Here is a 16032-nt window from a genome sequence, read left to right as displayed (position 1 = left end):
GGGGGCACATGTAAGGCGGGCGGAGTATATAAGGGGCATAGTCAGGTGGTATAGTGGGGTAAAAAAAACAATAAAATAATCCATACATGTGTGTTACGCTGTGACACAATCCTTTCTGCACAGGCCGGTGTCACACTGATATATGGCGTCCTTTATTATCCCCCTTTTGATCCACACTCCGCGCCTTTGAAGTTTGGGGAATTTTGCTGGGAAAGTGTTGTCCTGGTATAATACGGGCGCCCTCACTTCCAGCAGATATGTTTGGGCCCTCCCCTTCCTGGATCCCTAATTTTAGGGGCCTTGATAAATCGCCACTTGAAACAGAAGAAATGTTCCCCTCGGGCCGGCACAACTGCATATTTTTATTTCCTGGCTTATTGGTGCCTTGACTAATTTTATTTTTTCATAGACGTAGCGGTATGAGGGCTGTTTTTTTTGTGTGTGACGAGCTGTAGTTTTTATTGGTACCAATTTGGGGTACATGCGACTTTTTGATCACTTGTTATCCTTTTTTTTTGGGAGGCAAGGTGACCAAAAAACAGCAATTCTGGCATATTTTTTTAGTTCTTTTTATACAGCGTTCACCATGCGTTATAAATTACATGTTACCTTTATTCTGCGGGTCAGTCCGATTCCGGTGATACCTAATTTATAGCACTTATGTTTTACAACTTTTTGCACAATAAAATAACTTTTGTAAAGAGAATGGATTTTTTCTGTCGCCAAGTTGTGAGAGCCATAACGGTTTTAAATTTTTCGTCGACGGAGCTGTATGAGGGCTTGTTTTTAGCGAGGCGAGTTGTAGTTTTTATAGGTACCATTTTTAGGTACATGCGACTTTTTGATCACTTTTTATTTCAATTTTTGGAAGACAAAGTGACCAAAAAATAGCAATTATGTCAGTATTTTTTAGTTATTTTTTTTACGGCGTTCACTGTGCGGAATAAATAACATAATATTTTTATAGTTCAGGTCGTTACGGTCGCAGCGATACCAAATATGTATGGCTTTATTTTTTTTTTCAATAATAAATGACTTAAGGGAAAAAGGGTGATTGTGTTTTGTGTTATTATTTGAAACTTTTATTGTATTTTTTACAACTTTTATTTTTACACTTTTCTTTAGTCCCACTAGGGGACTTGAAGGTCCAACTGTTTGTTTGATGTTCTAATACATTGCACTACCTATGTAGTGCAATGTAATAGAACTGTCAGTTGTTCACTGACAGCAAGCCGATCAGGCTCCGCCTCTGGGCGGGGCCTAATCAGCTTACGTAATGGCAGACAGGAGTCCATTGTTAGGGCTCTTGTTGCCATGGTAGCAGTCGCCAGCCTTGCCATCGCGTGGCAAGGCTGCCGATTTGCTACAAACCTCTAGGATGCAGCGATCACAATGGATCGCTGCATCGAAGGGGTTAATGCCAGGAATCGGAGCTAGCTCCGGTTCCTGGCGATAGATCGGGGTGTCCGCTGTAACATACAGCGGACACCCACTGCTGATGACGCCGGCTCAGCTTCTGAGCCGGAAGCTGAGCCGGCGCCATCTTGCCGATGGTACCGGAAGCCTCCTGGGCCCCGCCGACGACGGGGCATAGGAGGATTCCGTTGCTGGCGGACCGGGAGGTAAGCATTAGCCCTCCGATCGCCTTTGCAGCCACCGGCAACCCAGCGATCACGTTGCTTGGGTGCCGATGGCTATAAACTCCTCACATGCTGCGATCTCTATTGAACGCAGCATGTGAGGGGTTAATCGGTCGGATCGGAGGCTAGCTCCGGTCCTGGCCGATACCTCAGGGTGCCAGCTGTAACATACAGCTGTCACCCGGCGGTGATGTCGCTGGCTCAGCTCCTGAGCCAGCTTCATCTCCATGACGTACAGTTACATGGAGATGCGGGAATAGGCCATCTCCCATGACGTAACTGTACGTGAAATTGCAGGAAGGGGTTAACAACAAAAGCATCTTATCAGCAGTTATGACAGCGGGTCTAGAGTTGGGGGGGGGGGGGGGTAGTGCTCTCGCTTTTGTATCACGCTGAAAAATATGTGTGGGCGACCCTTTGGAGGAGGACACTTGCTGCCAGATACCATCACAGATTACAGCTAATTATTCTGGCCCCAGAAGCGGGACACCCTCACCATGGGACCTTTCTAACAAATTGTAAAAGTGAACAACTCCTTTAAGCTACATCTTTCTTTACAAATTAATCCACAGGTCACAACAGCGCTTTGTGAAAGTACTTCTACAGAGCTTTATTGTAGAACAAATAAAAATATTTTATGCTATCACCCAACTTCACATATTGCTGGAGGGCAGATCATCTGTGTAAAAGCTATGTAAGCCAATTAGCAGAGCATAGCAAATAAAAAGCAGCAAAAAGTCTCTTACCTCCCCATTTTCCACTATAGCCATGGAGCTCATCTGACCACAAGCAATGCCAACAACAATCTTGTTCTGTAGACAGCTAGTTACTCTTCTAGGAATTGGCTGATTTGCCGTAGAGCCAGATCCAACTTGCCCAGAATTATTGTATCCCCAAGCATACACCTTTTGTAATAAAGATAAGTGTTTTATTAAAGATATTGGAGTACATAAAGATATTTACACGTGTCCAATTAGGCCTTGTTCACACGACGTTTAATTCCCGCGCCAAAAAAAGCATGCTTATTAACATCAATGGAAAAACGCATTGGAGTACATACGACGCAGTTTTTTTTACACTAATGTTTGAAAAAGCGCATCGGGTAAAAAAAGAAACATTAGGCCAATTCTTGGCGAGTAAAACACGCCTAATTCCCATAGTCAATGGGAGTCCTAATTACATGCCAAAAACACGTGTATTTTAAAAAGCGCTTTGCAAAACCACTAGCGTTTTTGACGCGTTTACACGTCGGTTTTTTTTAGCGCCGTGTGAACAAGGCTTTAATATAAAAAAAAGCATCTGGACACATTTTGGGTGCCAAGTTACCTTGAGGGAAAAAAGAATAATCATAATTAGGTCATGTATGCCTGAACGCCACAGATCAGAAATACCTCAGGGTACATCAAAGACTCCTCCCCCTTTGACATTATGGAGGAAACAACTGTCATTAAATGGAGTTTCCTCCATGATAAGACCGCTGTAAGTACTAACGTCAAGAAATATGTTCGCTATAGTAAAGCATATATGTAGTATATACAGACTACCATAATTTAGATTTTAAAAACACAAGTCTCTTGAAAGGATAGTGTCATCAGAAAATTACCTATCGTTTAAAATAAAGTTTTCTTTATATTAAACAGAGTTAATGAAAAAAAAAAATAGTACCAAAAATTCGTATTTATATTAAAAAATAATTCTGAAATCTTGCAGTTTTCACGCTGGCCACTGCGCCTCATAATAGACAGACACTTCCTGTTCTGTAGAGATCACTTCTCAGACATCTCATCATCACAGGCAGGATTACAATGAGAGGTAACACCTCGCTATAGATAACACAGGATCCACCACTGATAAGGTGGACACAGCTCCCCTCCTATCCCTTCCTGTACAATGACCTCTGCACAGGTCACAGAGCATGCCTAGAAAACTCTTCCATAGAAGTCAATTAGTCAGCTCCACACAACAAGTTCTTATGGTCCATGTGGCTTCTGTAAAGCAGATCTCTAAATGCTGTTAATAGGAGATCCGGCAAGATGGCTGCCCCATAATAACGTACAAAAAATTAGAACAAAAAAAATTATATAATCAGAAAAATAAAAAACAGATTAAAAGAAAAGATGAATGTTTCCCAATCTGGTATTATTAGACAAAAAAATATATAGGAGATATATTCCCCTTATTTTAACCATTTTGTACAAGTGTAAAAAAAAAAAAAAAAACACACTTAAAACGCACATTTTAACCAAATTAAAAGTTTATTATGCCTACATCATCATGACATCAAAAGAAACATACAACTTCCCCCACCCCCACCCACATCCCGACATTAGACCTTCTGATCCCTTAAATGGGTTTTCCAGGGCTTAAATTTTGATTTCAAACCCTGAGGATCAGCGGTGGTCCGCTCAGATCAAACTCTGATTGACCGATCTTTCAGATAGGCTAATCAAAATTGAAGTCCCAGAAAACCCCTCTAAGGGATCAGAATGTTGGGCCCTGCAGAAATAAATTCTGGAGCACGTTGTACCGGGAAACATTCTTACCTCTCCGTCAGTTGTAGTCACCATAGAATGATGTGAACCACAAGCCACATTCACAACTTTCTTGTTTACCAAATTGGTGGACACTTGACATGGAATTAAAGCTTGATTCGTAGACCCATTTCCCAACTGGCTGTAGGCATTATGACCCCAGCTATATACTTCTCCATCTACAGATACAAAAATGCATGACATATCTGCAAGTTACAAAATATGTATGACTATTAATGTTCCACATGACACTACTAGTGTTTATGGCCTTTTCAGTTGTACCAGTCAACGCGTCTATTTTCTGGAACACAAATACCTGGAATAAAGCCTTCATTTCAAAGGCTATGTTTTAATAAACAGGTCAGCCAGTGTGTTTTGTCTAACTTTAGACTTACTTTTTTTTTTTAATGCTTATATTTTTCCGTTTTCCAATAAACAAACATCAGCAGCACAAACATCGGCTCGCAGGCCAGTGTAATTTCACATTAAGTGCAAAAAAGAACAATAACGTACATCTGATACAGTAATTGAAACGGACGCCCTATGTACCCTGAACCCGCAGCCATGCACAAAGGTCCGTGGGTAGACAGAGAGAGAGAAAAACAAAAAAGATGATAAGACAGAGTGAGGAAATGGAGGGAAGAAAACACACAATGCCCACTATGCCTCAGAAATATATTCATGAAGCCATAATATTCCTGAACTCGATAGAGTATTGGAATCGGACCCAGTCATACCAAGTTTTGAGAAATGTAGCATGGGTCCCTCTCATGGATGCTGTGAGATCCTCCATTCTTATAATCTCCTGGATCTTACCGAACCACATACCAATCAATGGAGGGCAAGTTTGTCTCCACAGCGCCGGGGTACACGCTCTAGCTGCATTCACCAGATGGCAAACCACAGAGTAACGGTACATAGATAATGTGGCTCCTCGCACAGATCGAGCAGGAAGAAGGCCAGTGTAGGCGAGTTTTACTTTTTTAGATACAGCTGCTCTGTATTCTCTATACGAAGCAGCTGTATGTAGCGCTAAATCCTATTTCCATCAGGCCACGGAACGGATGGCTTCAGTGACAGCGAGTCCTGTGTGTCAGAGATCCGCGCATAATCTATCACATCTAAATTCAAAACTTAGATGTGATAGATTACAGGTAGATCCTGTGTGTCAGAGACATGCAGGACCCGCTGACACCGAACCCGTCAGGTCAGCGGGACTGATGGATTCAGGTTAAATACACAGCTGCTCTGTATAGAGAATACAAAGCAGCTGTATCTCAAAAAGTAAAACTAATTTTTAATAAAAACTATTTAGAAAGTTACACCAGGCACAGACTGACCCGTTTATAAAAAATAAAAAAAATGCCCCTCAAAAAGGTGTACATAGCCTTAAATACATGGCTATAGGTGTACAAGTATAATATACAGTGAATAATAATGTATGATTGTTTTAATAATGGCGATTTGAATCCATACAAGGTCTTCAACTGACAGAAAGAGACTTTGATTATTTCCATTCACAAGCTTTTTTCTTTTTAATCCTTACCTGAGGTAACAATTACAACATGAGGGCCACTTCCACAGCTCAGACTGACTACCTTCCTCCCTGAGAGAACATTAAGACACCTAGGTTCAATTATACTCTGCGCATCTCCTGTTCCTAAACAGCCGCTGCTGTTTGTACCCATGACGAAAACCTGTAAAGAAAGAAAAACAACAAGTTTAAAGAGTTAATGCTCACTGGGAAAAGTACGTTAATAACTACTACGGCACCTTACATTGCAAACCGGAAACCTGTAGGATGACGAGGCCGCGAATACAAATAGATCTGTCCTCGGATGCTTGTATCCGGTTAGCGGATACCCTGGTCATGTTTTCAAGCTGACCATAGACATGAAATGTCAGCCGGAAAGTAGCATTCAGAATTTTACTACCATTTGTCTGCTAATAGCCAACAGACAACCAATTGACATTTTAATCTCGCCTGCGGTGTATTTTTAGCCGGCAGACCATCATACTCTGATGTGTATCAGTAGATTGGATGTTATCGGAAGTGTTTTTCCCTTTATATGCCCATAGTGGGAGAGTTACAAAGCCTAGTATACCTACTCCAAGTTATACAGTAGGAATTTACCATGTAGCATGCGCCATATGCCCCAAAAAACTCCACTCCTGTTGGGGAATATCACTCATCAAGGCTGCACAAATCGTAGTTCCTATGTCACCATGATGACAGTCAGTCAGACTATGGAGCAACGATAGAGAGGAGACAGCCCGGCAATACCGGTCAGCGAGGCACGAATATATGAAGCTGATCACAGCGCTAAATATAGTAACGACTTCACTAGTAAATCCCACCATTATGTTTAAGCAGAAACCGTACCTCATCATTTTTTGTGATGTATAACACTTCATTTCCAGAACCAAACACACAAGCCTTTCTTATAAACTTTAGATCTTCTTGAGTGCAAAGTGCAAATATTGGCCATTTTCCAACGTCTACCATTGTTCGTGTACGCCGAAATTACAACCCCACGACCTGAAACAAAAAACATGTAGATTACTTTCTGGTTAGAACGACCATGCTTCTCGGAGCAGATTTTCCTTAGTAAAATGCCAGGATTTTCTCCATCTGCTCAGCAACTTATAGAAGATACATAAACTTGCCATCTGAGCTCCTAAGGGCTTATTCACACGAACGTAGGGAAACTCGTCTGAGTTTCACCTGTGCAGGACCCATTTTCACGGATCCCTATAGACTTGAGTTTTACAAGATCCGTGGAAACGGAAGAAAATAGAACATGTTCTATTTTTCAACGGACCCTTGAAACAACGGCCATGTGAACGGCCCCATTGAAATAAATGCGTCCGTGTGACGGCTGTTTTAACGGCTGTCACACGGACATATTCATGGTGAATAAGCCCTAAGATGTAAGGGTAAATTCAGTGCGATCAAGTCTCAATTATTTACTACGACTGGAGCAAAAACGTATCAAAATTACCGTAATAACATTTTCGCGACAGTCTCTGCGAAAAAAAAAAGTGAGAAAAAATGTAGACTTAGGGCTAAAGTACAGCAAAACATGTAATATGGGTTCTGCAGAGTCCGTACAACACTGTACTGTATTAAAGGGTAACTAAACGTTCAAACTTCTGACATGCCATGGTGACATGTCAGAAGCTTTGGTCGGTGGGGGGTCTGAGCACTGAGACCCCCACCATTCGCTAAAACGAAACAGCAGAAACGCTCGTGTGAGCGCTGAGCCACATAGCTTCTGTCTCCGGCTTTTCTCAGAAAGCCGATGTAGCGGTGTACGGGCCCATACACTTTCTATTGAGCCCACACACCGCTACTTCTGCTTTCCGAGAAAAGCCAAACAGAAACGAAGCGGCTCAGCACTCACACAAGTGCTTCTAGCTGCTTAAAGAGGCTCTGTCACCAGATTCTCAAATCCTTATATCCTATTGCATGTGATCGGCGCTGCAATGTAGAGAACAGTAACTTTTTTTTTTTTTTTTTAAATGTTCATTTTTGGCCAAGTTATGAGCTTATATTATATATATATATATATATATATATGCAAATGAGCTTTGAAATGGACAACTGGGTGTTGTTTTTTTTGTATGTCCAACTGGGCGTGTATTGTGTTTTTGACTGGGCGTGTTTACGTGTATGACGCTGACCAATCAGTGACCAGTCAGCGTCATACACTCCTCAATTCATTTACACAGCACATAGTGTTCTTACTAGATCGATGTGCAGCCACATACACAAGTGTCCTGATAGTGAATACACATGACCATCCAGCCTGGACGTCATGTGTATTCAGAATCCTGACACTTCTGAACCTTTTCTGTGAGATTCCAGCAAGCCGCGCGTAATCTCGCGAGATTACGAGGTAAACGAGATTTTGTTTCCCTTGCTGGAAATCTCACAGAAAAGACAGGCAATCTATTGAGGCACGGCCTAATAGGCATGCAGCCATGGCATCCAGCTGCCATTGCAACCCATCAGCGGCCCGCGATTACAGGCCACCGATCGGTGACAGAGGGAGCCCTTCTCTCTGTCAAACCACTTAAATGCATTGGTCAATAGCAACCACTGCATTTAAGGGGTTAAACGTCCGGGATCGGAGTTATCTACGATCCTGGCCGTTGCAGTAGGAGCCTGGCTGTCAGTTAACGCCAGTCTCTTGCGGTGATTGCTGGAGCACAGCTCTTGTGCCCGCGTCACCACCATGACGTAACTGTGTCTTCTAGTGGCTTAATGTAACCCAAACCATGACGTACAGTTACCTCACGGTGGCTTAAGGGGTTTTCAGGACATTTAAAAGGCTGGCTGAAGGAAGTGGACATGCTGAAATAACAAAATCAGTAATACTCACCTGGTAAATGCGCCGCCGCTCCCTGCCGATCTGTTTACTTTTACAAAAAGTGATTATTTCCCGTTCCATCCGTGTGACAACTGAAAATAACAACTGGCCTCAGCGGTGATGCTGGCAAAAAAGCAGCGCCATTAGCTGCAGCAGGCACATAGATGGAAGGGGACGTCATCACTTCCTGTAAAAGTAAATAGACGGGCGGAGACCACAGGTGTGGCAGCGCCGGAGCGGTGGTGGATTTACCAGATGAGTGTTACTTATTTTGTGGTTTCAGCACATCCCCTGCCTACCCGTTTTCAAAACTCAATCCATATTAAAAGGAAAAATCTGTGTGGAATTTAGGACATGCTGCGGATTTTCAAAACGGCAACATTTGTTGAGGATTTTCACCGCAGATTTCACCATTTGCATTGTACCGCAGATTCTACGCAGATTTACAGCGAAATCCGAAGCGGAAAATACCTGCAACGTCTGAACTTCAAATGGACAGCAGCTCACATGACATCATCTTCTGTATGTTGTGTTCTCTACCGGTTTATCATGGACGGTCATATGTGTTGCAGCCATTCAATAAGACATTATTAACATTGCTTGACAAAAAAATATTAGCTGTTCCATCCAAAAACGTCTAGAAAAGAGAAGAAAAAACCGTTAGTAACAATTTGCACAAAGTCTTCTTAGGTTACATTTTTCTTTTATTTTGTACCTTTTACAAGAAATGTATGGCATTATTTTTCTGGTGACATTTGAAAGAAAATTCCTCATCTGTGATTTTGTTTTGAAACACTTTACTTGTCATCTGGGGTTCTTCAGCGACAGCTTCCAGTCCTGCACCAGCGAAAACCAAAGGAGGTCTTAATACAGGTACAAGGAATAAATCGATTGTACCGCCCGCTCTGTTACCCATGCATGTGCTGGCATAACTACTAAAGATAGAACTCTGGCAGATCGGATTGTTTAGATTGGGTTTAGGGTTAGAAGCTGTATTATGGAAGAACTCTAGATCATATGGCAAGGACAGTAATCAAAAACTTACACTATTTTATATCTAATGCAACTGAATAAAAACAAAACCAACTGCAAGTTTAATAAAAATAAAAAATTATGCAGACTCCAAGGTGACTTTTGGTTGCTCACAAGTAGTGATAAAATCGTTGGTTACTGCAACCCCGATATTATATGTGGGAGAAAGAATCTGGTGACCATGTCAACATTTTTGCTGCTATAAGCATTGTATTTCAGACGGCTATCTTCTCTCCCTCCGCAACACAGACATAGTTTTGTCCCACCTTATGGATTATACCATCTGGTTTACTCTGCTTGAACTTCTATTACATTTGCATTAGAATTAGACCATGTTCACACAGGGTGGATACGCTGCGTAAAAGTACACATCGTAATCATCCTGGAACCCGCAGGGAATTCCGCTGGAAAACCGCAACAAATTATGGTGCAGTTTTTCTCGTTCTCCGTTGTCATAGCGTTGCGACCCTATGGTCTCCGTGCTGCCTGGCCTCCTGGGATTACGCTGCAGCAGTCCCATGGGATAAAACGTCATCCCAGGAGGCCGGCCTGGACGGAGAACAGAAGAAAGCTTCACTATGACAACACCCGAGGTAAGTTTTAACCTTTTCATTCATTTTTTTTTTTTTTAAAAAAGGTGTTTTTTCTCCCCGATGGAATCGCATTTTTCCACTGCAAAAATTGCAACACTTGCTATTTGTTGCCGGTTTTACCTTCCCATTGAATTCAAATGGAGAAAACCCACAACAGAATAGAAGCAATTCCGAAGAATAAATTGACATGCTACGGATTAAATTTTATGAACGTTTTTTTGGCAATTGTTTTACGCAGCTTGTGGATGAGATTTGATCGAATGTCATCCACTCTGCTGCTACTGTGGATTTTCCACAATGAAATCCGTTGCAGAAAATCCGCAGTGTTTACGCTACGTCTGAACATACCCTTTGGCATAATTCACACGAACGTATCCGAAAAAACGCAGCGTTTTGCGCGCGTTGCAGTTCCATGTGTCATCAGTGTTTGGTGCGTGTCTGCGTTATTTTCTTGCGTATGCCATCCTTGTGTCACACGGTTTTGACGTTTACAAAATAAAATGAAGGAGGTGGTTTTCTTTTTCCCATCATTTCTTGAGCAACTGTTGCGCGAATCACACACAGCACATGGATGTGCGTCCATGTGCTGTCCGTGATTTTCACGCACCCATTGACTTCAATGGGTGCGTGATGCGCAAAAAACGCTTAAGTATAGAACATGCAGTGAGTTTCACAGAATGTCTGAATGGCCCCATTGACTTGCATAGGTCCGTGCGACGTGCGTGAAAAAAATATTTAAACCCATTTCCTTTGACACAGGATATCCTACATAGAACTATTGGCATCTTCAGGGAGACCTTCTAGAATTTCGTCTTCCTTCCTGGAGTACACACAGGAAGACGTCTCCGAGGAGCAGGATTTGTAACGTTCAAAGATGTGCTCAGAAACAGCACCTGAAAATCGCATCAGACTTCAGACATGCAATGTTACAGAGTGTCCTGAATCTACAATATTAGTCCAAAAAAAAAAACTGCCTTGACAGGCCCCATACACACGGACGTCAAAACCAGGCTGGTAACGCCTCAGCACTGGGGTCCAGGGTTCTAACCCGACCAAGGACAACATCTCCATGGAGTATGTATGGTCTCTCTTCAGGTTTGCTCACACAATTGTTGTGTGTGTTTGAAATCGGGAAATGGAGGGGACAGGGACTGATGTGCATGGTGACATTTCCAGTCAAGTGCTGTGGAATATATTGGCACTATACCAACAACGGTAAATAAAAAATAAAACCCATGTCCATGACATCAAAGAGCAACGGAAACCTGACGGGAGAGGTACCAAAAAAACATAATAAAGGCTAAGGCCCCATGCACACGACAGTATTTTCATCTATCCCGATATACTGTCCGTAAATACGGATCAGTAGGCATCCGTATTTCATCCATATATACGGAAGGGTGTCCGTAAATACGGTCCGTATTGCATCCATATTCCATTCGTATATACGGACCCGTACAAAAAGAGGGAGGTTGCAATGATGTCATCAACATGTTGCCTAGCAATGCTTCCATAAATATTGACGGTTTGCGGATGCACATCAGTAGCCGTCCGTATTCACGGAAGCTCCCATAGACTTCTATAGGAGAGTCCTGGCCGTAATTACTGACAAGAATAGGACAAGTTCTATCATTTTTTCAGCACGGACACCCATCAGTAAAAATACTGAAAGGTGTCCGTGGCCAATAGAAATGAATGGGTCCGTAATTACTGTCAGTAATTACTGATGAAAAATACTGTCGTGTGCACGGCGCCTAAGGCCCCATGCACACGACAGCAAAAAACCTCCGTTTTTGCGGACCGCAATTGTGGTCCGCAAAAACGGAGCCATTCACTTTCATTGAACACGGACACCTTTCCGTAGCACTACGGAAGGGTGTCAGTGCCGTGGAAATGTTCCGGGAATTATGGAACATGTCCGTTCTTTCGCATTTTGCGGGCCGTGCTCCCATACTTTGTATGGGAGCACGGCCCGAAAATGCGGCTGTCAGTCAGCGGCCGGCCGTGCCCGCAATCGCGGGCCGTGATTGCGGGCACGGTCGTGTGCATGGGGCCTTAGTGTCAAGTCTTGCTGTACTTAGCACTGGTTGCATACTCTTCCCATTTTGGGAGAATTTTTACTTATATTATAATAAGATTCAAAACATTGCTCCTAGATATACATTTTGATGAAACATTACTAATAAAAGCCTCCTATAGCAATCCTATTAACCCATTCCGGACCGCCCACTGTCTTGACAGCGGACGGTGAAGGTCTGGAGTCTACAGCAACTCTTGGCGTCGCTGTAGAAAAGGCTTATGAGCGCGCTCCAGTGTCACTGACAGCTCCTGTGCTGAACAGGCTCTGTCATCAGTTTATAACTGCCCTGTCTCCTACCTAATGTAATAGGCACTTTGATGTAAAGAACTATTGGGGGTGTTTTTTTATTAGAAAAAAAACTTATTTTTGACAAAGTTATGAAGATTTTAAGATTTATGCAAATTTGTTCTTAATGCTCAACTGGGAGTTTTTAAGGTTTTAACCAAGTGGGCGTTGTAAAGAAAAGTCTATGACGCTGACCAATCAGCATCATACACTTCTCTCCATTCATGTCCTGCTGTACTCGCAGCGCAGCGTGATCTCGCGGTGCTGTCACTTGCTCCCACAGTAACTTCACTGGAGTGTCGGGAGAATGACCAGACATCGCCTCCAGCTAGCCTGGGGCCCAATGTAGGCCCCCAGTTCTGCCATCTTTGTACTCCAACAGGGCTTAATAGCAGACTGTCAGAATCACAATATACTGCAAAACAATAGTATTGCAGACAATGGCACAAGCGAACCAACCTGAATTGTTCAAGTCCCATAGGGGGGACAAATTTTTTTTTAAAAAAGGACTAAGATACAATTCACAAAAGAATATTAAAAGTAAAAAAAAACAAAACGTTTCCCATTTTCACCCTAAAGCCCTATTCACACGACGACTGCCACTTGGATGTGCTCAGAGTGACGGCCGTGCTTTCTGCCACTCGTTCGCTCCCTTCTCACAGTGCGAAATGCATGTGAGGTGGAGAAGGAGGAGATTTTTTTTCCTGCAGCAGCGGAATCCTAATCCCCGGCTACAGCGTTGCTGAAGCTGTGGCCGGTAATTACGCTCCCTTAGAAGTCCCTGACTTCACAGTCCATATATGGACAGTGACGTCAGGGACTTCTGCTGAAGCGGAATCCCCGGTCACAGACGTCCCTGTGGCCGGTGATTCCGCTCCAGGAGAAGTCACTGTCCATGTACCTATTTTCGGCCATTCTTCCAGCCGCACGACACCCATAGAAGTCTATGGGGCCGTGTAATGTACGGCTGTCACTCGGATGTGATCCGAGTGATGGCCAAGCTTTCTGAGGCTCGCTCTCTTCCCCTCCTCACAGGAGGAGGAGGGTATTTTTTTGCTCCCTGTAGGAGTGGAATCCATAATCCCCGGCCACAGCGTTGCCGAAGCCGTGGCCAGGGATTCCGCTCCAGGAGAAGTCCCTGACTTCACTGTTCATATATGGAAAGTAACGTCAGGGTCTTCTCCTGGAGCAGTCCCCTACTCCTGAAGCGGAATCCCCAGCGCTGTGGCCGGTATATGGACATTAAAGTCAGGGACTTCTCCTGGAACGGTCCCCTACAGTGGCGCTATCTACAGAAAGGTAAGGGGGTGCCATTTATGGGGGGGGGTGCTGTGTGGCACCACCTGAAAGAGGGGGGTGGGCTGTGTGGCACCACCTGCAAGGGGGGGGGGGCTGTGTGGCACCACCTGCAAGAGGGGGGGGGCTGTGTGGCACCACCTGCAAGACGGGGGGGGGCTGTGTGGCACCACCTGCAAGAGGGGGGGGGGGCTGTGTGGCACCACCTGCAAGAGGGGGGGGGGCTGTGTGGCACCACCTGCAAGAGGGGGGGGGCTGTGTGGCACCACCTGCAAGAGGGGCGCTGTGTGGCACCACCTGCAAGAGGGGCGCTGTGTGGCACCACCTGCAAGAGGGGCGCTGTGTGGCACCACCTGCAAGAGGGGCGCTGTGTGGCACCACCTGCAAGAGGGGCGCTGTGTGGCACCACCTGCAAGAGGGGCGCTGTGTGGCACCACCTGCAAGAGGGGCGCTGTGTGGCACCACCTGCAAGAGGGGCGCTGTGTGGCACCACCTGCAAGGGGCGCTGTGTGGCACCATCTGCAAGGGGGGGGCTGTGTGGCAGTATCTGCAAGGGGGGGCTGTGTGGCAGTATCTACAGAGGGCAGTGCGTGGCAGTATCTGCAGAGGTAAGTGTTTGGCAAAAAAAATTACAAATTAAATTCATCCGTTTTTAAAACGGGGCAAAATCGGCCGTTAAAAGCGGACCAAAACGGTTGTTTTTAATCGGCCGACACGGTCACGTGAATAGAGCCTGTGGCCAAACACACATGATGTGTATTTCGTGCAGATTTGCCAAGCATTTTTTTGTGCAAATCCGCAGCGTAATACAGTACCAGAAAAGTAAATGAGATTTCAAGAAATCTCATCTACATGTTGCGGATTTCTTGTGGGCGTAAATTTACCTGTGGTGCGTATTTTAGAATGCGAAGCATGTCAATTTATCTTGCGTTCCCACTTGCAAAATGTATCTGACTAGTTCTTAAGAAAATGTAAAAAAAAACTATAACGTGCAGATTTTACCTGCGGTTTCCGCAATGTGTGCATGTAGCCTAAAGCTTTGTAAAGAAAAAGTAAATATAAATTTGTATTGCGGGGTCCGTAAATCTGATCACGATATAACATTATGTAGCCTGTATGGTGAACGCCCTAAAAAAATAATATTAAAAACGCCAGAATAGCTGTTTTTTGGCCACCTCATCCCACACAAAAAAAAAAAATGGAATAAAAAGTGATCAAAAACTTGCACATACCCCAAAATGGTACCATTAGAAACGACAACTCGTCCCACAAAAAATAAAGACCATGTGACGCTCAAACAGAAAAATAAACAGCATTTTTAACAATTAGCTTTTTTCCTTGTAAAAGTAGTAAAATATATTTTAAAAAAAAAAAAAGTTCAATTTGGCATCACTATAATCGTATTGACCCGTAGAATAAAGTTAACATGTCGTTTTAATTGCACAGTGACCGCCGTAAAAACTAAACCCGAAAGACAATAGAGGAATTGTCCGTCCGTCCGTCCATCCATCTTCCCCCCGTTCCACCACACAAAGAATTATTCTTCCGGTTTCCTAGTATATTATATGGTACAATAAAAATTAAAAAAACTATAACTCGTCCCGCAAAAAATCAAGCCCTGATACGGCTATATTGACAAAAACATAAAAAAAAGTTGGCTCTGGAAAGGTGGGGATGAAAAAACGAAAATGAAAGTGTGACAAATGGCTACGGCGGGAAGGGGTTAACAGGTTATTTAGCATAAAGAGCGTCGTGTGACATTGGACGATGATGACATGTTCTTCCCTAGAAGCATTGCTACCAGAGGACAATATATCCCTAATGTGGCAGCACATGGAGCCCCTACAGCCCGGAATATACAGCCCCGCCGTCAGCATCTCCATGTGTGAGGTGTCAAGTCCACAGTGACCTCACTATCGATGACCTCACTATAGACACTACACATAAAAACCACAAATAATGTCCAGCAAATGTAATTCACTATATGAAGGAAGAACAATGTCACGTACAAGACAACCGCCAAGTCTGCAGGAAACCATGTACTAACCACAAGAACGATCGCATGTAAATGAGCAAGCCGACAGCGATCACGTGGTTCCCGCAGCATGTGTTGATTATTCGCACGAACATTAATAACAAGGATTAATCTGTCAGCTGCAGCTCAGCCCAGCCCAAACCAGGGATAATAACGACACCTACTCC

The 16032-nt window shown here is 43.8% G+C and overlaps 1 protein-coding gene across 4 annotated transcripts in view; it reads right to left on the bottom strand.

The window, feature by feature from the left end:
- RCBTB2 (RCC1 and BTB domain containing protein 2) overlaps window positions 1-16032 on the bottom strand; it is a 103125-nt gene that overhangs the window by 86832 nt on the left and 261 nt on the right. For all 4 annotated transcript variants that reach the window (XR_012881390.1, XM_075852240.1, XM_075852243.1 and 1 more), the window contains exons 2-6: window positions 9016-9181; window positions 6555-6710; window positions 5718-5868; window positions 4184-4350; window positions 2387-2545 (exon numbers count right to left, since the gene is read on the bottom strand). Coding sequence is in view for 3 of the 4 variants with exons in the window: in XM_075852240.1 (XP_075708355.1) it covers window positions 2387-2545; window positions 4184-4350; window positions 5718-5868; window positions 6555-6677 (600 nt within the window). In the remaining variant the exon portion in view is untranslated. The remainder of the gene's footprint in view (window positions 1-2386; window positions 2546-4183; window positions 4351-5717; window positions 5869-6554; window positions 6711-9015; window positions 9182-16032) is intronic.

The sequence above is a fragment of the Rhinoderma darwinii genome, chromosome 2 (genome assembly GCF_050947455.1).
Source record: "Rhinoderma darwinii isolate aRhiDar2 chromosome 2, aRhiDar2.hap1, whole genome shotgun sequence".
Taxonomy (NCBI): domain Eukaryota; kingdom Metazoa; phylum Chordata; class Amphibia; order Anura; family Rhinodermatidae; genus Rhinoderma; species Rhinoderma darwinii.
Note: the sequence above shows the minus strand (reverse complement) of the source record. Positions and strands in the feature narration are given on the sequence as shown.